Raw genomic sequence first — 25,600 nt, 5'->3', positions numbered from 1 at the left:
ATCTCTGAATTGATTGGAATGTTTTTAATTTTGATATTTTATAGCCCCGAGTAGGGTTTAGATGTATGATGCTGCTGTTTGATTTACAGACCATCACTAACACAAAGGAACACAAATAGGGATTAAACGCTATTCACTGTGAAACCTTTCCGTTGTTTATTCAGGTTTCGAAATGAAAATTATAACCATGAGCAATATCGCTTTTGATATTTAGATTTTATCCAAACAACTATACTTTGGTATTCATCGAAATGTGATTTAATATTTTAGTTAATTACAAGACATCAACGTTGTGTCATAATTTTAAGAATAGTTTTGTGTATTAAATCAAATACGGATTATATTTATTAAGAATATATTTAAATACTTTGATAATACATTATAGAACCAACGTCTTGAAAAATATTTCTATTCTTAACTAAATGTCAATACTGTTATCATAATCTTTACAGTTTCGTCAAAGATTATATGGAATAGTAACACTAATAATTTATATATCGTCTCCATAAAAAAAATATTTTTTTATTTTTAAATAATAAATATAAATCAATATTATTAAATGTTTATTTCACTTATTCTTTGGATTTCAGACACGTTTACTGGTTGACTTGCTGTTTACTCGGTTAACAACCGCACGAAACAAATATTTTTACCCAGATATTTTTTTGTTGTTTAAAAACACAATAACGATCCGCAAATTGTATTTAACAAGAAAACAACACCTTTTTGTGGGCAAAAGTAACAATACAAATGCAATTCAAAATATTAAAACGGGGAAATCAGCATTACATATTGAACATTTGCAATTATTTTTATATTTATTTCATTATCTAACAACACACTTCACTCTTCATAATACAACCACTGGTAATTTTCATTTACTTTAAAAACCACGAAACCCCGGTAATAATAAAAACAAATATCTGCAAAAACAGTTGTCTTTCATCTCTCCCAGTTTCATCTAAATCTTTGATCCGTCGGACTATTCCTGTGTTCAGGTCAGTTGGCGACGTGGTCACGGGGGTATGGGAGGGGGTTGGGGGTATGGGTGGTGTAGGGGTTGGGATTGGTGGTTGGGGGTTGAGAGTAGATGTTACTCATTGCGCTGCAGTCCGTCAGTTCGGTGCTGTCCCTACATTTACCGCGTAGTCTAACGCATCCACGTGGTGAAATATTTATCATGTTATTTAAAACTATTTAAACCGGTTTCTATGTTCGGCGTAAAATGGGGTGGACTTTATTGTAAAGTGCAAAGTGTTTGAAGAAACTTGGTGAAAAACTTGTCAACTCTTCCTGTAGTCCATCCTGATTAGTGAGAATGCCTTCTAAACCAGGTAGGTCGTCTATTTGTAAGCTTGTTTTAGAAATAAGTCATATTATTATATTTAAATGTTTTCAAATTAAATACGCATTTACAATTTAATCTAGTAATAGATTGATCTGTTACATTCAATGCCCTTCGTAAGGAATCGTGTAATTGAAACATGTAGGCTGTTATAAATTTTTTATAATTAAAACTGTTACAAATTGATAGTTAGTTTTTTACACAGTTCGTACATACTCGCTCGTATAAATTAAATTTTAGTCACCAAAAGCCCTCTGTACTTTAACAATGGTTCCACTGTTATTTTGTTATAAAACAACGGGTTTACCCGGGCTATGTTACAATTAAGAGACTTCTTTGGGACTATAACAATTAACGTAAAACATTATTATTATTAAACTGGCCCCACCATTAAAATAACTTGAGATTGCAGGTCTTGTTCAAATAATGAGGTACTTGTTTTATTTTAAATAATACTCATGCTCAAAATACTGATACTCCCTGGATTCTTTTTTATAGTTTACACTTAAACCACACAAATTATTTATGAGCACTAGCATTGACAATACACGGATATGCTGTGTTTAGTCAATGGTATTAGGAACCTGGACGTTATGTAAGGTATAATATTACATAGCAGAGATAAATTGTAAGATCGTTCGCTCCAATGTAACTAATGATGTGGTCTCAAATTGACCGCGTTACACCTTGTTCACTGTAAAATTATACGTGTTAGCTTGCTTCCCTTACTTGTTAAATAACTATAAAAAATCACAGTTTTTTTATATTTGGTCAAAACATTCAACAAAAATATTTTTTCAACTGTAAAATCTACAATGGCACCTTAAACTAAATTCTAGAGTAGAAAATGAAATTAAGCTAATCCAAACAATGTCATTCTAAAATAATCTTGTTTCATTACAATCAATACCCTTGCGACAGTTACCCAGTAAATGTGTATTTTGTCATAAAAAAATTTAAAGAATGTAAGAATGAATTGAATCAGAACAGAGCGAAACATACCATCCAGGTGAAACTACTTTAATTATTAAAGTACAGAGGAGGCGCAAGTACAAAAGCACACTTCTCCAAGCTTCCATAAACAGTTTTATCCTTTTGGTAAGATTCTCTTTATAAATGGAACTAATCCATTTAACAAATTAAATTGTCTTTTTGCTTCCACTTTTGTCTATCTACATGTAATTAAAACGTTTTAGATCCAACACTTAAATGTTTATTCTGCTTAGCCTTATTTGCTACTCAAAACTGTTAAAACCAGTTTACCTTATCTACGAATCTTGAAATGTACTATGCAAAATTGCTACTGTAATAATAATTTAAACTGAATAAAAAATTTCAATTCAGGTCAATTTGCATATGGGGTCAATGAGAATTTTACTTCTTTTATGTCTACAGTAGTAAAGCAAAATAACACAATTTATTTTCAATTTATCGAAACAGTAAGAATCATATTTTTTATAAACGCCAACAAAACAGAAAAGGGGTTTAAATAAACGGTATCAGCATTCTGACACATACTTTCTCCCATAAGATTGTCAACAACCTTTCTCACGAGTAAGCGGTGAGAGTAAATATACGGAAATCGGATTTGTACAATTTTCTTCAGAATTTAATGGACTATAACATACTAAATTTTTATCAAAATCGTTCTAGCCAATTTTGGGAAAATCCGATTTTCCGTTCTTTTATGGGGATTTTTATGGGAAAATAACATAATTTAAAATAACTTTTGAACTGTAATTTTTACAGAAATGGGATTTGTATCATTTTGTTTAGAATATAAAGGACTATAACATACTAAATTTTTATCAAAATCGTTCGGGCCATTTTTGAGCAAATCATATTTTTCCCGTTTTTATTGTGTTTTATGGGAAAATCCCCATCAAAAATAAAATTTTCTAAAAAATGACAAAAACTATCAAAATTGTAAGGATCATAACATACTCTGTTAAATCAAAACCGGATTTTTGTCTAAAATCCTATTTTTTGTTATTTTATGGGGGTTTTATGGGAAAATAACATAATTTACCATAGCTTTTGAACCGTTTCAGAAATGGGATTTGTACCATTTTGTTCAGAATTTAAAGGGCTACAACAAACAAAATTTTTATCAAAATCGTTCGGGCCATTTTTGAGAAAATACGATTTTTCCAGTTTTTTATGGGTTTTTATGGGAAAATCCCCATAAAAAATCAAAATTTCTAAAAAATGAAAAAAACACCTGGAGATACCACGGATTAGAACCTACATACCAAATTTCATTGAAATCGGACCACAGGTGTAGTCCCTAGCTCTGTACACATCCAGACACACACACACACACACACACGCACACAGACATCACTTCAAAAACCACTTTTTTGGGTCCAGGGGGACCCAAAACGAATATATCCACTCAAAACTCAAACTCGAAAATTTTGACGAAAACAATACTTTCTCCATATACTATGGTATAGGGGGAGAAAGTAAAAAACATGTAATCATACGATCATCTATCCAGGGAGTTGATACTCCCTAAGTGTGCTTACCAAAAATAATTTTCTGATAATATACTTATTGAAAGATCCTCCAGTTATTATAAACTTCTTGTATTCGGATATTTTAAAATTCAAAACTCGTCTTAAGCCTTGCACCTTTCCATAATTAGTTAGGAAAAATTAATACAAATGGTCAAAGCTTTTAAACTTTTCGAAATGGGGTCTGATAATTAAGTTACTAATTTATGTAACATACAATTTTAAGTTTATATATATCGTGAAATTTAAAGTTAATGTTGTACCTTTACATCAGCAAACCTATTTGGACTAAACAATATGGAAGGTAAAAACTGTCACGTATTGGAGTTACCTTAATTATCTTCCTAAATAAGATAACATCTACTCCAAAGTACAACAGAGCTAAGTTTATGAAGATTTATTAATTTAAGTGGAATTATAGAAATGCTTGGCTTGAAACTATGTTCATGTTGCATCCATCATTGGTTGATAACATGTAAAAGGGTTCAGTTCGGTATTACGTACAACAAACAATGTACTGAATACAAAACTGTGTTTCCTTCGTGATCCTGATGCAAGATAGGTTATTTGGATATGAAGTTATTTGGTTTATATTTGGCAAATTTATTCACTTTATACCAAGTTACATTACACTTCACAAAAAAACAATATTTGCATCAAACATAAGTGTTTCTTAAACCTAGTTTTATGGATTTAATCTGATGTTAGTATTCTTTGGATCAGCTGGTTTTGGAAAATGATGGTTTAAAAAATTAAGTAGATTAATTATATTGAGCATATTTATAAATTATACAACAAGAAAATATTTTTAATAGATGAAATCAGGTAATATAAAGAATGTTCAAAACAATAAATAAATAGGTAAATAATTGTGAATTAGGCAAAGAAGAAAGGTTTATTAGGGTTGGGTTACTTTAATAGTTTTATTTTTGTTTAAAACCTAAAAATCACTATTTTATTCCTTAAAAATGGGAAGATGGACTCGATTTATATTAAAATTACCCTGATTAATGCACGGGCTTACCAACTTCACCATTCAATCACAACCCAGCTTAACAAAGTTCTCCAATTGCATTCGTGGTTAAGGATCGTCACTGGCATTACCTGTGACAATTAAGTAGAGTTTGTTGGCAGCATTGGTTGTTATATTCTAATAGGCAAGTCAGCCTTTTTTCTCATTTTGTTAACAAATGTTGTCACTACACAAAAATCGGTTTTGATATCATTTATGAATTTAATAAATTAGTTTGCTTATTTAATATATTTTGAATCCTAACCTACGATTGAATCATTTATATAGATTTTTATAGAAAAAGCGAACAGCTTACCTAAACTACTATCTTGAGATAACACAATTAAACCTGAAGTCTACAGAAAAATTGCATACGGCATTTCTTTGTTATGAAATATGTATACAGTATTTATTTCTGATTTTAAATTAATTATATTTTCCTTGTTTTCACTAGATTCCTGATTTCCTGATTAATTATCAGCAGTCATAGAATATGGTACTACTCTAGTATTCTAGTTGCTACTATCATTGTGCTTAATATAGCTACCCTTGGGAGCCGTAATATTAAGTAACCAGCTCAAGTAAACAGCTTAATATGATATGGATTTACACTGAAGAAGGTTATTTTGTAATGTAATGATTATTGTATAACGTAACCTCAAAGACCAACGACGGAAAACCCCTGTTATTTAAAAAAGTTTAAGTTTATGAAAACTCTCAAGTTGATGTGAGGCTATTTCGATATGACCTTCGATATGAAAAGATCCTTTGCATTCCCACTGAACCCTACAGGAAATTGGAAAATCCATCAGAGATAAAACAATCACCCAATGAATAAATCATCAGTCATTTGAGTTGCATCTCGTTTCTTTGACTAGTGCTAGGTTGACGACGCTCTGCAACCAAAACAGTACATGTGATTAGTCCTATCTCAGATTTTTATTCTGAGGTCCTATATAAATAACCAATAAGCAATCTTCAGTTTACGGACTAAAAACGTTATAATCTTCAATGGCGTGCAACAACGCATTTAATTATTTATTTAAACTTGAATTCTTCATGCTGAATAAATTAAAAACCTAAGTAAGGATTAAAAACTGTTAAAGTACTTTATTCTAATAAAACTGCTGTTCTTATGAAAAGCAAAGCAAAGTGTTAGCCAATCTCGTCTTTCAGATTCAAACTCGCCAGTTTTTTTTTTTATTCCGTGAGCAAGTTGGTGCCATTGCAACGTGTCAAGGCCATAGGGAGTCAACAAAACGGTATTTGGTAAGTATGTTTAAAGATCAAAAGTAAAAATAATTTAATCGCAAAAATGAATTAAAATGTATAATACAATGTGTAGGTAACATACTTCAACCTATATCAAAAAAAGGATTGTTATTTATGTAGGCTACTGTAATCTTCTTCTTTAAAAAGACACTAAAGTTTAGATTAACATTGGTTACGGCATGATATCTATACGGAGATGACAGCCTAACATTTACAGGAAACAGATTTAAATTGAATTACATTGTAATTGTTATGCAATTGGATTCATTCATTCAAGGTTTAATTCAAATGAGTTTTTTCTTTGATTTATTGCTACTGAATAATACTAGTGAATTATCAAAATATTTTGTACATGATAAAAATAGCATTTCAACTAAAAAAAAAAAAAAAAAACTGATTCACAAGATGTAGGTTATAGTTATATAGAAAAATACTTATTTGTCACAATAGTGGCAAACACATAACTGTACATAATAAATAGACCAGCATATCTGCAAAACTCGGGTGATAAATTTTCCAGCAATGGAAACTTTTCAATTGATCAAAGAATATTGAAAAGATTTATGTTGTCATAAATGCATTGTCTGGCTGGATAAGCTTGTATTGGGAGCCTTCGGGGACGTAGTGTATGCAATTTATATACTATATGCTACTGCTATATTGCAATAGACATATTTATGGTTAATGTTTGGGTTATCAACTCTCATAAAATCAGTTATTATTTTAAATTTATTGATTTAATTTAACAGAATCCAAATAGCTACTTATTTATTTTATAGATATGATTTTTTACTATTAAAATCTATTAATTAGTTGGTAACACCTCGCTTTACTGGAAATCATATTTAAATTTCTTTCAATGACTACTAATAAGTATTTAGATACCTAAAGAATGATTTCTTCTCATAGCTTTTAATATCATGTCACTCAAAAATCCATCACCTGTATGGTAAAATCCTATACCTAGAAATGTCAAAAATGGTTACGTTACATATGTGGTTATATAAAAAAAAGATGGTCTTTGAGAAAAAGAGAATCTATTGCATCGTCTACGGACCAAACAAATATCAAACACATCGGCATGCAGCTTCTGCAATTACTATCATTTACCACTTTAAATTACGTCATAAACCTACACATAAACAGTTACTTGAGAAAAAAATGTAAAAAGTTTTAAGGATTTCAAAGTTTTTATTTCATTGATACACCATTCCATCGATGTAATGGTATTCCCTTATATGATTTTTGTACTATCTTCTTTGTCTTCATTTTTGTTTAAAAGTGTTATTTTTCCTCATCTAGATTTTACAGATGATCGTTCCTATATTATTATTCAGTTAGGATAGAAACAAAAATAGCATCCTTATTCAGAATAAAAAAATGATTCTATGTGTTTTTAGTAAGTTAGAACTGTTAATTAAGTAATTAAATGTTATTAATATTTAATAAACTATGATTATTTTAAGATACCTTAAATTGTTATCACATTATAACAATAGTTAGTCGACTTTATCCTGAAAAGTAATTTGAGTTTTAATTACTGTATTTTTTACCTAACAAAACAATTGTATTTGCCAATACCAGATGTACTGTCAATTCAAACGCCCCACTACTCTTGAAACTTGTTATAAAACTCTCCGATCTAAGTCTATTTTTCAAATATATACACTAAAAACTTATATAAACTCTTGTAGATACAACAGAAGGCCAATCAATAATATATTATTATTACTAATTAACTGTCTTCACTGTTTTATGTCCATATACAAATTTCCAACCACATAATGGTTTTAAAAACACTCCAAGAGAGTATTGTTTTAAGATAAACAGAAGTGGAGAAGCCATTAAGAATTCTCATTACGGAGCTCGATAAATCTAGAGTCTCATCGAGGACTTAAGCTTTTTATAGTTTTTAGATTACATTTACAGAACTGTACCTTTTGTGGGAGGTTCACTATTGATATATGTTGTTTAATAGTAGTAGTACAGGGAGTAAATGTGCATCTTGTTTGGCCAACCTTTAGCAATTTATTTCTTACAGAGCAATATAGTGATATAATGTGAATTATAAATTGTAAGGAGAGATTATGAACATATTATTTATTGAAGTACACATAACGTTATTTAAGTAATGTCGAAGTATTTGTGCCACGTTAATTTTTCCAGGAGCAAAAAGTAAATAACAAACCTTTCTATGGTTAAGTTATGGTTGAACTTTTTACGTTAGTGAGTTATAATAATCCATTTATTACGATTTAGTAAGGTTCTAGCCAAGATAGGCTATCCAAATTGCTCCAGTCTAGACATAGAGGATGTATTTTACCGTATTATCATTACTTAAATAAAGCCAATGTGTGATTGGTGGGTTTTGAACGTTGAACCTCGAGAACCAAAGTCCCAGCTTTACTACTAGACCAGTTTGATCCACCATCGTACTTTTCTTTTGGAAGAACATATTACGAGTATTTTAGTGTTCAGTAACTCATAAAATATATGAGTTTTGTATTCGTTGGGCTTAATACTAAATCCATCGTTTTTATTCGTTTTCATCATCCATTGCATATCCTACAAAAACGTAAGAACAATTGTTACCTGCAGAAATTAAAGCACAGAACCTATCATAACGTCCCTTGTTTCCTTTCTGATAATGAGAATAATAATTATTATATTAAAAAGTTGTTCAAATACCTACCTATTAAATGGAGTATAATTTTCGGGGCTAATAGATATTATATTATATATAATATTATTATTAATTATTAAAGATATTATGTGCTTAGAACTATAGTTTGCTGTAAACGCAAAGTAATATTTTACCTGTAAATAAATATCTTAGTGACCTTAAATATCCTGGTTTTTAATTAACAATATTAAATTTCAATATCTAAGTAGCATATCAAAGTAAGGAGTTTAAGGTTTAAATATTGTAACATTAAGCCGTCCCTTGGCTTACAGCCCAATCTCTTTCAACAGTTGCGTAAACATTTACACATTTTGTTACCCTGGAATTCTTGCTGTAATATCCTCGTATTATATACCGGGTGTACTTCTGTTACTTTGCGTTAAATTTGTTTAGCTTTTATATCTTGGCCTTCATATTATTTTAACAGATATCGTTATTAAAAAACATTTTATACTTTTTAAAACTTTTAAAATATGTTGCAATAAGAATAAGCAAGTACCTGTTATATTCAATTCTGATATAGTTTAAAAGGATTTTAAAATACTTAAATACGTTTTAATACTTTTCAATGAAATACAAAGTAGGTATTTTAAGCCAAGTATGAATGGAGATGAGTGTAGGATGAGTGGCGCGATCTTGCAGTCTTGTTAGTGACTAAAGCCGACATATTCCTTAGACACAGCTGTTAATTACTAGCCCATACAGCTAATGGCAACTAAGGGAAAATCAATAGAGGAAAAAGGTTTTAGATAGTCTTCAGAAACATAGAATGCTTTCACACACAGTCTTTGTCTAGTAGGCACCGTATTGCTGATTAACTACACAGTATTGCTGATTAACTACACATTATTGCTGATTAACTACACGTTATTTCTAATGCACCACCATTGAAAAAAGGTAAATCTCTCGTGTAAACTCGCTATGGGAAACAACTCATCAAGTGAGACGTTATCTAAGTTTAAGATCCACATGACTAAAACGAGATCCTCACTTACATTTGGGTCGATATCTTTCTGGTGGGATGTCATGCTAGTTAGTGGGATTGAGAGTAGGCCGCAACGGGATTATTTGACTTTTTTTAGGCTAGTTAATTGGAAATCAATAATCTAAGTTGGGTACATTCTTTGTTAGCGCAAAAGGGAGTACTGTAAGTAAAGACAGCAGGGTTCAATACCGCTGTAATCTTTATTATAGAGTATTAGGTTTGTAGATTTACATGGTAAACGAAAGGGTAGTAAACCTTGTGATAATACTACTAAATATCCTTTAAAGACTTTTGGACACAATGAGTAGGATGGATTTGTTTAGGTTATTTTTTAAGTGTACATCTCATTACAGATGTAAACTTTTTCTTCTTTTAAGTAAAGAAATATCAAAAGTTTAGTCTAAAAGCTTTAACAGCTTGAATGCCCTTGATACTCTTCTTCAGTTGACGAGTTGAGATCAACTTCATGTAAAAAACTATATAAACTATGTTATTTGTTAATACAACTTATAGGTCATATCCTAAAATTCGTAAATTATCTTCAGCTTACAGTACATGGAAAGTAATGGTAAACATTTGATAATAAAATTTGTTCTAAACTACAGGCTATACAAAATTGTTTTTAGGAAGTCGTATTATAAATTGTCCATTCCTTGGACGAGACATATCGTGAGTGTTACCTACGTTACAAGAAGTATAGTGTTACACGAGAAAGACTAATGGTAAGATCGTTCGTTTCAATGTAACAGACAATGAGGTCTAACATTGATCACGTCAAAACTAAAAAGAAACTAGTAAAACTTACGATCTTTAGTTTTTATTTCTGTCTTACCAACCACAGTAATAGTTATTATTCGTGACAAGATATTATTTGAACCCCGCATGTTCTTTTAATATTGTTTAAGGCAACGCATTAAAAAAGAAACTGTGATATTTGGTAAACAAAAGCAATATAGTAAAATCAGTTTGATGGACGTAAAATTACAAATATAATACTTAAAACTAATGTCTCCAAACTATTTTTTATTAAATGAAATTAAATGTATGGTAAACAACTTTTTCCGTTAATCTAAATAATCATGGTAAATTAAAATTATTACTTTTTCGACAGTTGCTTAGTACATGTAAGTTTTACCGTAATCAAAACAAATTAACTGAACTGAAAATGAATGAACTGACTTGGAACGGAACAACATTTAATTTAATAGTAAAACAAATTTAATCATTGAAGTGCAGTACAAATAGAGAAACAACACTACACTACTTCAAGCCTCTATAAACACTTGTTTTTGTTTTGGTAAAGTTCCTCTTACTAATGGAACTAATCCATTTACAAATATAGTTACGGTGTTTATTTCGCCCTGCGTTTATCCACTTTTGACCAGGACCTTTTGGTCAAAATAATTAATAAATAATTTTAATTCAAGGTATACTGTTTAACTCTTTTAATATGTTAGGAATAGTTACTAAAATCTAATAATATAATCTTAAAATCTGTATTATAGTTTGTTAAAGATTACATATTTAAAGCACAGTTTTAATAAACATGAAATTATAATTATAATTTTATTATTTAAAATTATTTAAATTATTTAATAACAAACATGTTTTGGGCAGTTACATTAATCCAAAGCACTGAAATTTTGTTTTTGTATACCTAAATTCGCATAAGTTTTTAATATAAATATTCAGTTTTAAGTGCATTAAGAAATGTTTTTGTTTTTTTATTTCATAAAAGAAACAATAATAATGCTTCTAGAAAAAAATAATATTAGTATCACACAGTTTCTATTAGATATATAAACTAAATTTGCTTATTACTAACTGTAAAACAGCTTATAAGGCGCTGATTAAGACATTGTTGATTCTTTGTATTAGCTAACTTAGATATACTGAACAATATTGAAAGTAAACACATAAACATTTAGTAGTTACCTTAATTATTTCTTGAATTATACAGCATTTTGTCTTAGAGATACATAGCTACATTTATAAGATTTATTTTTACTTGCTATCAAAAGGCTGGTAGTTAAATGTAATAAAATTTGTTGATATAAAATTGTTCGGTCGATTTGAGTAGTTTTTGCACAAAACCAATGTTCTGAAAATACCTTTAAAGACTTTATGACCGTGCAACCTTTAAATAAACTTTATATACACAATACGTTAGCTGCAGAAACTTATGTTATGCGGTTGGTCCCTTGTAAAGCCGTGGCATTTTTCAGACGGTATAAAGTAAAAGTTAAGTCCTAATTATCACATGTATTTTTCATTCCTTACCTAGCTACTGAGAGAACAAATTAGAAGGATTTATGATACATTAATTTCGCTTACAGTAAATATTTAAATCTACGTACATTGACTAAAATTAGATCCCTATTCAAAATTTGGGGTGATATACAACAACAATTTAGAATTAAGTGAACACATATGAGTAGGTTGAACACATTGTTTACTCTTGAAATAAGATAAATAAAAATAAATGTAATTTAACTTTTTTATTGAATAAAATTTCGATTTAACATTTCTTTCGCTAATAAAAGCACCGAAAAAATAATTGTTAATACGTAAAAAGGGATTCATCCTAATAAATGGACATGGCCCCTAACATTTCAATCAAACCCAACCCAGCCTAGCCTATTTCTCCAATTGCATTCGTGGTAATGTATGATCCCACTCTGGTTTTGCCTGAGGAAATGTAGTGGTGTATGGTGGTGAGATTCTAATTGACAAGATCATCAGTTTAGCATATTTTAATAAAAGAGGTGCTATGCGTTTTTTCTGTTTTCACAAGATTTATGAATTCAATAAATACGATTTTTGTGATATTGCATCTTTCAGAAATCCTAACTCATAAAAAAATCACTTTAATTTTAGTGCAACTCATTAAATACAACAATACAACACAACAATACAACAATACAACAATACAACTATTGATGTGTAAATATTATTTGCTTACCAAATGCATCTAATCCTTTAAGAAATCAGCAAATAAAGCCAAGATAAAACAAACGCCCAATGAATAAATCATCAGTAATTTTAACAGCATCTTTTTACTTTGACTCATACATAACTAACCCATGCTGAGTTGACGTCACTCTGCATTTAAAATGGGTTGGGAGATTATGTATAAATAAACAATACGCCATCTTCCGTTTGTGAAAGAAAAACAATATTACCTCCAGTTGAGTAAAAAAAGAGTTTTAATTTTTAATTTAATCTTGAATTCTTTCCTTACCAAATAAACAAGTAAAATCTGAATACAAATTTAACAACAATAAGTGTTTATTTTTAGAAGTATGGGTTAGAAGGCGAGTCAAGTGAACAAGTTTGCTCTGTCGTCGACTTTATTCTTTTCTTAGAAGCCAACTGAAGTTGATTTTACTATGCCATTATACATCATATTGAGAAAGATAACATAAATAATTGTAAAGATACAGGTAGTCAATGAGATATTCGTTAATTAATATGTGTCTAAAAAAAAAATAATAATTTATGTTTAAAACTCAACTAACATTTACAGAATGTAAATCATTTATTAAAATCATTGAATGAGACTATTAACATACTTAAATCTAAAATACATTGTAAATAATACGTGTATATATTGTATATATAATTAAGATATCTATAATAAATCAGGTATTTCACTAAAAGTGATCGGACAAATTAAATGACGGTTTAACTACCAAGGACAAGACAAAGAACAACAAAAATGTATATCGTACGTTTTACTAAACAAATTGTACATTATATTTCGTGGGCATTTGGGTTTCCAATAGCAACAACCTTAAAAACTAAAGTTAGTATAGCTTAAACATATACGATACCGTTGAAAGTTTAATATAATTCCGAATTGTTGTTTATCAATTACGTTATATCAGGACTTTCTGTTATGCTATTTTTTAACAATTCGTGGTAGATTTAGTCTCCATCCAAAATACTCTGCCTTTTCTAATCACTTCTAGTATATACATATATTATCTCTTAAGAATATTTTTAATTTACCCTCATAAAGTGCTTCAAAATGACTATAAATTGTCAGCCGACCAGATTATCTTCCAAAGGACACTCTCCGCCCACAAAATACACGACCAAGGGGTAACCCTCTATCATTAATTAGTCACTTAACCCTAAATTTCCATAACCCCCTTCTCACAGTAATTTTCACTTTTTTCGTGTGGTTTGCGTTGGTTAAAATTATAACTCAAATCTAAATTACTCTAAGGTTAATAATTTTAATCTTAAAATTAAATGAAAAGTCAAAGTTAAGTTAATATAAAATCAAAGTTTCACCTACATTGTAGGTAGATAAAGCCTTATCTCGGACCTAAACATTTATGTATAGTTAATTTATAATTTGCGTACATTAAAGAAAAACAGTAAATATTATGCTTGCAATGCTTTGATTCTTGATAATGTAATTTCATAAATAGTAAAAAAACAGGTTCTTTGTTTTACTTAATTTATCGTTATTGTCCTAAGCTATATTTTATATTCATAACAAATTTTTATTGTAGTGTTTCAAAATAAAAATATAAACATGAAACATATTTGCTGTTTACAAATAGTACTTTTACTGATTTACATATCCAAAACAAAGCTGTTTGTCTAAAAATGCAATGGCATTTTAAATCTCTTCTTACACACAGACAAAGTCTAAGCACTTTATTTGTATCGTTATATTAAAACAAACTAGTAAAATGTATCATCACCAAAACATAGTTGGCATTTTTATGAGATGAATTGTATAGAGGATTTCAAACTATAAACTTATGTGTGTGGTAGCTTATTAAAGTAAGGGGTTGAAGATTAAAATACTGTAACATTAAGCTGTCCCTTGGCTTAGAGCCCAGGCTCTTTCCACAGTTATGTAAACATTCACACATTTTGCCACCCACGACTTCTTGCTGTAGTAATAGTCGTATTTAAACACCTTGTGTACTTTTTTATATATATATTTTTATTTCTGTCAGTTTTATACATCTTACAAATTTAAAATATTTATCATTACATTTATTTCGTTATACCTCATGTTAAAATATATTTTTGTAAATATAGTTTATGTAATTTTTTATTTTAGTAATTAAAATTACAACGGTCACTATTTTAAAGTTTTTTTGGACTGACTTATTTGATTTTTTAACATAGGTATCTTACCTTTATAAATGCATCCTAAGTTTTAGGATCGGTTAAAAGTCTTACCGTATAAAAAACATGATACAGTAGTGTATATCTGGGTAAATATGAATTTTTTACATACCTTATATATAAACTTTTATTTTTTTTTCATAAGAGAAATCATATTCTAAAATCTTTTGGACACATTTTACCTATGTGGTTTGTGTTGGTAACCAAACTGAAATCAGAACTGGAAATTGCTTAACTACAAAATTAAATTCTACAAAAAACCTTTACATTTTAAAGTAATCAACTGTTACACGGGTGAGTTCATGGGTTCAGTCTGGTTAACAAAGTTTAATTTGTACAATTACACACGCTGTCTATCTGAAGCTGAATTGAGCAACTACAGAGATGTCTCTGACTGTAGCCCTAAACTTGTTCCAAAATAAATGTGTGAAATATTTTCAAAAGCTTACAAATATCAGTTTTGACTAGTTATTGATAAATTATGGCTGTGATGTTTATAATAGAAATTATTATGGTTTCAACTAGATAATTTTAAACTTAGAAACACATTAAATCAACAATTTAAATCGCTCAGTGTTTGTTCCCCAAATTTTGGTCAACCTATATCTTAACTTCTTTTCAGATTTTGAAATTTTGAAATATATATGGATGGGTGCTAAAAAAAGAACAAAATTGTTTACACAAAATTGTTTGTAACTAAATACATCCACTCAGATTATTACAATAACGACTTATCATAATCACGTTAATACTATATTCATAATCCTACTGTATGTTTCTTTGATTTATGTTTGACACATTTTTTAAACGAAAGGTATCATACATATGACATCAAATAAAAAAAACATTAACAAATCAAAATTTCAATGCGTTGTTTTATATAAATGAACAAAAGCTTTTTGTCAACAGTGTAGGTTTAATATTGCATCCGTTCACAGTGGGGTGAATTAATGGAAATTGGATGACTTTTTTACATTTTCTAAATTAAATAATATAGAAGTATTTTAGTAATAATATTAGTTTCAGTAATACTTTTAGACATATCATTTAATGATTTATAGTCCTATATGTTTTACATACCCATTTAAAAATTAGGTTTTACATCGGTGTTATTATAAAAAATAAACCTTCCGAAGAAAATCTATATACTAACAAATTTAAATTTGTCTAATTGTATTTGTCTAATTGGAATTGTAAATATTTCCATTAATAAGATATATTAATTGCCCTTTTAATTAACTTTAGATTTAACGAGTACTTAGGTTTGCTGATTGGGGAAGATAACAGTATTTTCTTTACCAAATTTTAATAGTATTGGGTGAAATAAATAAATTTGCTAAATTTGGCAACAAAACATGCACAAACAAGCAACTATTACGGTTAATTTATTTCCCTAATAGTAACGTGGGAATGTTAAATACAATTTTTTTTTATTTTCTCCATAACCAATAACCGTAAAAATACACTTATTTGTTTTTAAGCTCTTCAAAATAGTTTGGAGAGAAGTGGGGGAATGTTATGTTTTAAGGGCCAAAAATTAAAAAACCAAAATTTTACCCCATAAAACCCTGTTCCCATAGTCCGAGAAGTTCAAAATCAAATTTATGACCTGATCAGTTTTCTAAGGACCTTGATCGGTCTATAGATTCACTTGCTTTTATTTTATCTGTTGTCTATCACAGCTAATCTTAGCAAAGCTTTACAATTGCAGTAATGTTTAGATAAAATCTCGTGCTGATTTCACCTGCTACACTTTTGTGGGAAATGGTTGCAGCATTAGTATTATTGTTCTATACAATCGAATCGATAATTGATAATTTTAACTATTAACAATTATGGTACCACCAAACCAATATCTGTAATATCACTTAAATGAAATAAAGCGCCGTATAACACCTCCTCAAACCATTCTCAGCTTAAACTTTTCTCGTACAATTAAACCCGTTTCTTAACTGCGGATGGTGGCATGGATTGTCTCCTACACCACCTGGCTTTCGCAGGAACTAAGTTAATTAATTTTATGGATAAATGTAATAAAGGAACATAACATTTTTGACGATACCATTTATTTACATCCTTGTTATATTTACCTAAAATATACTTTTTTGAATTTATTATGAACCTCTAAGTTTTTTTTTTACAACACAAAATACTAAAGGATACTAGGAAAAACTAATCTCTATCCTTTAAATTTGAAAAGCTCTGTTCTATCCATGTAAGATAAAAAATCTTTGCTATCAAATGTTTCATGCTTTGTTCTACAGTAAATTACATTTTAGCTACCTGTAGCTTGTGCATTGAACTTATAACTTTAATAAAGTGAAACGCTGTGTAAGAATAATATTTGTATTAATTATTTCCTTGTTTGTAGATAGAAAAAAAATATAAGGCATAATTCACTTATCCTAAAGTTAACTACAGCAACAAAGGTAAGGTGTTATGAGTTGTATTATATTTTAGAACCTTTTGTAAAGTCTACAATAAGTTTAAACAGAAACCTTATTAAAATTCAGTTTTTAATTCGTTTGTTTGTTCTAAAACAAATACAATTAAAAATTTAAACATTAATGTTCATTTTTACTTTTACTGTAGAGTATTTGTAACAATAGCTTAGCTTACTCTAATCCCCTTTCATAAGAATTGCTGTTAATTTAAAACCAGTCTCAGACAACAACACGTTAGTAGCATTAGTCGTAATTTGAATTAACTTTTGAACTAATATCAATGAAATAAGCTTATTCGAACATTTATTTTAATATCGATTATTCTATCATTGCATCCTCCAAAATTCTCTAATAATACTGCAAAAAATACTCCAAAATGATAATTTAAGCTTTTAACCACATAATTGATAAAAAAAAGCGACAAACTGCAAAATAAGACAAATTACTTATTTTGGAGTTCAGGTTTAGTGCTACTTCCTGTACAGTGACAAATTTGGTTTGACGTATTCAACAGTATAGCCATGGAATTATTTAGATAGGAATGCACTCATAATATTGGACATGGCATATGATATCAATTCATCTTCCTATTAGCTAAAAGTTTATGTAATGCTAATACATTGTATACTACGAGCTCAGTTATCTTGGATCGGTCTTGGATCTATGTGGCAGTAATATTGAAATAAACTTATATGCAACATGTATTTTAAATATTGATTATCCAAACAATTAGTCAACACAATATATTGTGTTACTTCCAAATGAAAGTAAATATATTGTACAGATTGTTTAGAGATTAATTTAGAGATTGTTGTGAGCTGGTACAGTACAAAGGTGAACTGTACTGATAAAAGTTTGTGGCAGTGACCAGTATCCGAACCCACGACACTTCTGCCTTGTGCCCAAAGTCCGTGACGCTATGAATCAAATCACAACTGATATTATCGCAGGAGTTAGCAAATAACAAAAAAGTCAGAAATAAGAAAATATATAGTTTTATATCTTTTTAACATAGACCCTAATGATAAATATATTTCATAAATGGAAAATTTCTAAGAGATCGAACAATTACGAAGATATTTATATTGTACTGAATCTATTGTCTGGCTGGATAATAATGCCAGATATTCTTCGTGCTTAGTGACCAGTGTTAGAGAGTAGTTAGAGCAGTATATCAATACTGCTATTAAAAGGCTGATGTGCACTTTAGAACAAAGACTTTGAATGATACTAGACTAGAATTACCTTCGGAATGTAATTACATAGACTTAATTTAAAATAATTTCGCCTGAATCCTATCTTAACTGTGTTCTTTGAATTATCTTAATCTGTCTAATAGTTTTTTTTTTTCGCTAAGATGCTTTGATGCAAAACAAACGACATGCTGTTATATTATTGCAAGACAAATTCAAATACACCCCGATAATTAAGCTTATGTTTATTGATTATAGAAGATTACTTTTTTGTAGCTAAGCCAAGGCTAAAACTTTCAAATATAAGTTACAGCTAACGTGGCTGAGCGAGAGAGTATTTTATTTCAACACTGGTTTCAATACATACTTGTTTTTATTTGTTTATTTATTTATTTTTTTAAGAGGTTGCGGCCTCTTTTAACCTTGCACTTGCCCGTCCACATAGACTAGATATCTGTGCGTGGAACGTATCAGCAAAGCAAGGGGTGAGCTGGTACAGTACAAAGGTGAACTGTACTGATAAAAGTTTGTGGCAGTGACCAGTATCCGAACCCACGACACTTCTGCCTTGTGCCCAAAGTCCGTGACGCTACCAACTGAGCCACCGACTCACCAAAATTGTTTTCCCATGTAAAATGTGTATCATTATTCTAATACAGTTTCATGTTTTTGTCAATTTAATAGACTCAGGCCGATCCTGTAACAGGTAGAAAATTATTGATTTAGCTTTATTCTAAATTAAAACAGAAGTAGAGAAGCCATTGAGACCTCTCATTGCTGAACTCAATTAAGGTCTGATCCACATTGAGACCCTCAGCTTTTTATTGTTTTTAGATTGCATTTTTGAGGTAAAACTAAGTAAGTTATTAAGTAGGTTTACTTGGAATGTTCTGGTTTAACAAATTTGAAACAAAACAGTCTTCTTGGTCATGTAGCAGAGCAATTCACATGTTACAAAATAGTTTTGTCAGTTGATATTGTATGTTTGCTCTTTGTAACAATACCAACAAAAATTAAGATACAACAGACCAATACTCCAACCTTTCATTACTTATGAAGTTTTACGTTGTCCCTATATAATGTTCCTAGAGATTAAATTATAACTGTATCCATTCAAAAAGTTAAACATATAAAAATAAAAACACATAGCATATAACGTGAATATCATGGCTTTCTTTACTAAACGTGTTCCTAACTACTAATTCAATAAATCACAACGAATAAATATAACATAAAATTATCGTTGTATTACAACTGAACTAAAAGTAAAAACTGTTAAATTCAAATGGACCTTCAACCATCATATCATACGATATTCAATGTACTTTCATGTTATAATGAATTTAATGTATGCTTTAGCGAAAAAAAACATAAATTAATCATTATTTAACTTCTAATACACTTTGCATGGTCACACACTATGATTTTCTGAATCTGGATAGAGTAACTACATTATTAGAGTTTTTTTTTTGTTTCTCTGTGGGTGAATAAATTTAAAACATGGAAATACTATACTACTAAATATGATTACCTTCCCTACTGAATGAGTCTTCTGCTTGGTAATTAAGTATTAAGCATTTTATACTGGTTTTAAAGGACAAAACATACTTTCTTAGGCTACTGACTTGTAATTTTATGAAGGTAAATACTGGCTTGACCGTACTATAAATTAATAAACGCCTTTGAAATATTGTATGTAACCGAATAAAGAATACATTTCGTAAAATGCATAATGATGGGAGAAGAGAACTATAATGATGGCTTAACAGTCTTGAATTGTAGTTTTGTATTCTGTGATTTATTTCTGTCATTCCTAAAATTATTTGACATATTAAATATATAATGCTGGGCAATGACATTTGGGGAAACGAGGTTTAAATTTATCACCGTCAATGGAGCATTTATCTCTATACTTTGTAATGTAATGCTGAATCCACACTATTTGTCGCGCAGGTTCAATATTTCATATGTGACATTTGGTAGTTAATCAAACACAATGCTATAGCTGTGTCTGTAGGCCAAACTGTTTATTAAAAACAGAGTCAAGTTTAGTAGAGGTAATATAGCAATATGACGCCACTTTGAGAATTCTTCCCTTAAGAATAACATGGAGGAAATGTTTTAGCTAGACTAATTTTTTCAAATATGCCTAATCTTTGCCTACATATCCCTATATAATTGTCCAACCTTATAAATATTACTAATCTTCATCCATCCCCTATATATTTTCAAAATAAAAGCTAAAAAAAAACTAGTCCTCGTGCGAATCCCGCATGATTTTGAAAATATACGAGTACGTGGGAATGTATACGGAATTTTATGTTTATAGAGTTGGACAATAGTATGAAACATTTATATAGGGGTGTATAGGCAGTAGGCATGATTTTAAAAAAATGACTAAAAAAGCCCACCATGTTATTTTTATGGGAAAAACGCTCAAAGTGACTTATCTTCCTCCTATTGCCTGTACTTTACATATACACCTGCATGGGTCAATAAATGAAAGAAATAGTTTTTTAACTTGATTATGGAAATATATAGGGGATGGATGAGGATTAGTAATATTTATAAGGTTGGACAATTGGGATATGTAGGCAAATATCAGGACTTTTTGAAAAAGTGGCCAAAAAGATTATCCCCATGTTATTCTTTAGGAAAAAAAAGGCCCAAAGTGGCGTCATATTACTATATTACCCCTACTAAGTTTTTAAAAGTTAATAGTGGTACAGTATAAGGTTTAACGATGTTTTTTTTATGTAATCGACACTAAACCGGCACTACTATACCAGTACCAAGGGAAACAAAATGCATGCTCAGTACTTGGTTTTTCACTCATTGATTGAGGTGAGTTCCCTTTATAGGAAAGAAAGGGTTGTTAAATATCGACGAAGACGTCTGAAGTATTCCTCATTAAAAGTTTATCCAAGCATCTGTGTTAAGTATTCTATAGTTTATTTTTCTTCTAGTCTGCCTCCAACACATGTTTTTGGGTTTTTAAATATTTGCATAATAATGATTATTGTTGTTTTTAAAAATAATGTTCTAAATGGTCAGGAAATACATCTCAGTTTTGTACTAAGTTATTTTTACCTTAATTTTTTGGTGATTTTCTATACAGTATGTAAGTATCTTAACAAAGTTATAAGGATTTTTCTCTTTCGTCAATGCCATTAACCTCAAGAATAGAATCAAGATAAGAAAGATATAATTATTCAAGATAAATCTCTATTCATATTCAAATACCAAGCCTAAAGCTAAACTACTTCCTCTCTAAATTCCCTAATCATTTCATTGGTCCTTCGAACATCGGATGAAAGAATTAAGAATATGGATATTCAACATTACTAATATTGTACATTATTATTTATTATTTAATCAAGATATAACGATGACAAATTGCAATGTTTGATTCTGTTGCCTTATTAACAATATTACTACACCTTTCTATCTTTGCCTTTACAACCACATTTCTCCAATCCTCTAAAACCTCCAAGTCCTTAAGCTCACTAGTGCATTCCTTTAATATACAAAATGAAGTATCAAACCTTTGTCAGATTTTCTTACCTAATTAAAGTTCGTCTCAATAATATTCTTTCATTTATTCACACTATACCAGAAAATGATTTGTATATAAATGTTAAAAAAAAGCTGTATGGAGAAATAACATGATGAAAAAATAGAAAAATGATGAAAGTACTCTTGATTTTGAACCCATATTTTAAATCTACATTTATAAACGTTCGTGAACGTTTTGATCAATTGAATAGATCTATTTAGTAAAATTTAGCATATTAAAGTAAGCTTTTATAGGCAGTCTTTTAACATAGAGCTTAAGGCTATAGACGTCCCTTAAGTTATCTCAAAATTTCTGCAAAATCTTCGTATTTTATGATCTAGATATTACTTTAACAGGATTGTATTCAACCAATTTTGTACTTTTGTATGTTTATGTTTCACTTAAACCGGGTTTTTTAGTTACTTGCTTGCAATTTTGTTTTAATACATTTATTATTAAATGGTATTTCATTATAGATTTTGTTCTTTAATAATGTGGATATATATATATATACAAACATCCGCTATGAAATGGTTGGATTTCTTAATCGGTTTATTTTACGGTTCTGTAATTTTCCATTGTTGAAGCATTATCTAACATTGTTATTACAATATTGTAACAGTTTTAATCCTTGTTTATCTCTAATTCAACCTTTAAAACAAAAATATTATTTGTTTAAAGGCAAGAAAATGTCATCTACTTGTAAAACATGTATACAAAAGAAAACACACTACAAAAAGAACCACCTTTGTCATTTCCATAAGTTTCTCAATAGGTTTCTACTTGTTTTATAATCCAGCCAAAACATTTAATAAAGTAAATAGATTGAGGAATATGTAAAAGCTAAAGTTACATATGTGCATGATTTTTTTCGGTGATTTACCAGTTTTTTTAAGCTTAAAACACCACTTACTGCACACAAAAGACGATAGTTAAAGTAAAAGGGGAGCTACGTACACTTTTAAATCCGGAATAAACCAGCATCTGCCCAAGTAGCTCCTATTTTCTCTGCCAACTCTGTAAATGGAAGCAATCTACTCCGCATTTGCCGTGTTATCTCCAAAGATAATTTGGTCTTGGAGTTGGAGTATTTACATTATTCTGACTCATTTTTTCAAAACATTTCATTGTCTTAAAACACAGAATTGTTGATCTGTTGGTAAAGTGAACAGGAAGTTAACTGTTATAAACAACTAGAAAAAAATTATAATAATTTTATCAAAGATTTATAAGAGCTTGGTCATCATACCAAAGACCTTTTGGACCATTATAAACATAGGGAGGTAAACATCTTTTGAAACATACTATATATATTTTTATTATTGCTTCACGCAAAATTTTTTTGCCCATTGGGTGGACCATTGTAAATTGAGAGTCCAAAGTATGACACAATCTTCCTCAAAAGCTCCCTCAAAACTCCCCCTTTTACCTCTAAGATAAGGCCTCCCAGAAGCCCCCCTCCTGAGAAACCTCATACCGAAGTGAGACAATCTCGCGTAGTCAGGCTCGCAAAGAGGCAACGTTGTTCAGGCCATGCAGCACATCAAAAACCTAAATATGACTTCAACAGGAAGCAGGCTAGTTATTTGACGGAAGGTACATATGGAAAATAAACCGGAAAATTAACAAATCTGAAAATCAAGTGGCTATCAAATACACCACTAAAACTTCCTGCTTTCTCATCTACTACCAGACACTTACCAGCAAGAAAAACAGACCCCCAGTACCTTTGAGGGTACTGTATGTAAAACAATGCAATTATTATATTCACTTTCAGCCCGTTGATTATATTCTCGAGGTCGGTGTTGAGTTTGTGAATTGCTTCTTTTATGAAATCAGGCTCAAACGGGAAGTGCAACTGAGAATCATCTGCATACAAAAGTGCTATATAGGCCTGCAAACAGCTGGTGAAGCCAGCTGTGTAAAGTGTAAAGAGCCCAAACACCTAACTCAAGAACACCATATTGTATGACGAGGGGTTCCAATGTCGCAGTTTCAAGTTTAGTAACCTGTCGTCGGTCGTTGAGATCGCAACAAATCCAGATAGTTATATCATGACTAAATACAAAAATAGTAAATTTTCACAATCTTTATTCATTGAGTTTAAATCCCAAGAGTAGTCAATTGCAATAATATCTATTATTGCAATATAATATCTATTATTATCTATTAATTAGTAGGTATATCTATACTACCTTTATCTTTACTATTTACCATATCACATAAACTATTTTCCAATGTAGGCCTGGTACGGGTGAAATAATTCTTTATGAATCCTGCATTTTAGGAAATATGATGATTCTTACTAATACATTCCGTTATCTGAGTATCAATGATCTGATCTAAGACTTTAAAGACTGTTTTGATTTTTTAGGATTTTGGGAAAGTTTTTTAGGACTAACTATAGACGCTGTTTTCTTAACTGGTCTGACAATGGTTTTCTTATTCGCTTCTGGGATTGGTGTATTGATTGGGAATCATTCACGAGATACGCTATCGATCCAAATGGAATTGCACTCACGCCCACTTTCTAGTTAATGACGAAGAAAAAAAGTTTTACTATAATACTACACCATTAAATGCTTGAAACCCAATTGAGAGGAGATCCAATAAAAAAGAAAGATCTCCTTTATTGAAATCCAATAAAGGAGATGATTTCATTTAGCACAAATCATGGAATCTCTAAAACTTCTTGTTTTCACCTATCTTAGGCTACTTAAGCTCGATGCAGACAATGCTTCTAGTTAATTTACCATACGTGTGACTTTTTAACGTGATTAGCTCCTGAGTGAATTAACCAGAGTTGCTACAATCTGTGAATAAAAACATCGTCCGTAGTGATTTTCCTTCCTTTTCATAAGTTGACCATATAGAGAAAAATTACAAACAAATTGAGAAACCAATTGTATCATAGTGCCTTCAAACTCAAAGGTCGATGAACCGATTTCAAGTGATATTTATTCTAGATCCAGATACCATTATTACCATTGAGCTACTATATTCGTATGCTGTCCTACAAAGGTCATTGCCCGATACCAAACGACCAAGGTGTTGACCAATTCATTACAATAACATACAAAATAACAATAGCATGGAACCAACTTTCAATAAACATAAATACACATTTCTTCTAGAAAAATAAAAATCTCTCAAACAGTACCAGTGCCTATTATAAGACTGAAATCATAAGTCTTGTGGTGATAGAAAGCGTTGATAAAGAACAATAATAACTACCAGTTAAAGCAGTGGGTTTTATCAACAACCATAATAAAGCTAGAAAACTTTCTTAGGTACATACTAAAGCTAAGTAGACTTACGGATATCTGGATTGCATTCTTGAGTGTCTGAATACGCAATAACCAAGTACACATAATGCATATTAAAGTTTGAGTTTTAAAAGGACTGAGATTTCGCGAGAAACTCTTGATTACCCTAATTTT

At 30.0% G+C, this 25,600-nt stretch overlaps 1 protein-coding gene across 1 annotated transcript in view; it reads left to right on the top strand.

The window, feature by feature from the left end:
* Positions 1-1,257: 1,257 nt before the first annotated feature.
* LOC128999601 (neural-cadherin-like) overlaps positions 1,258-25,600 on the top strand; it is a 330,457-nt gene continuing 306,114 nt past the window's right edge. The window contains exon 1 of the mRNA XM_054426185.1: positions 1,258-1,334. Within this exon, the coding sequence (XP_054282160.1) occupies positions 1,319-1,334 (16 nt within the window). The 5' untranslated portion in view covers positions 1,258-1,318. The remainder of the gene's footprint in view (positions 1,335-25,600) is intronic.

The sequence above is a fragment of the Macrosteles quadrilineatus genome, unplaced genomic scaffold, assembly GCF_028750875.1.
Source record: "Macrosteles quadrilineatus isolate MER2022 unplaced genomic scaffold, UCM_ALF_1.0 Scaffold_8__2_contigs__length_117827958, whole genome shotgun sequence".
Lineage (NCBI taxonomy): Eukaryota > Metazoa > Arthropoda > Insecta > Hemiptera > Cicadellidae > Macrosteles > Macrosteles quadrilineatus.
Note: the sequence above shows the minus strand (reverse complement) of the source record. Positions and strands in the feature narration are given on the sequence as shown.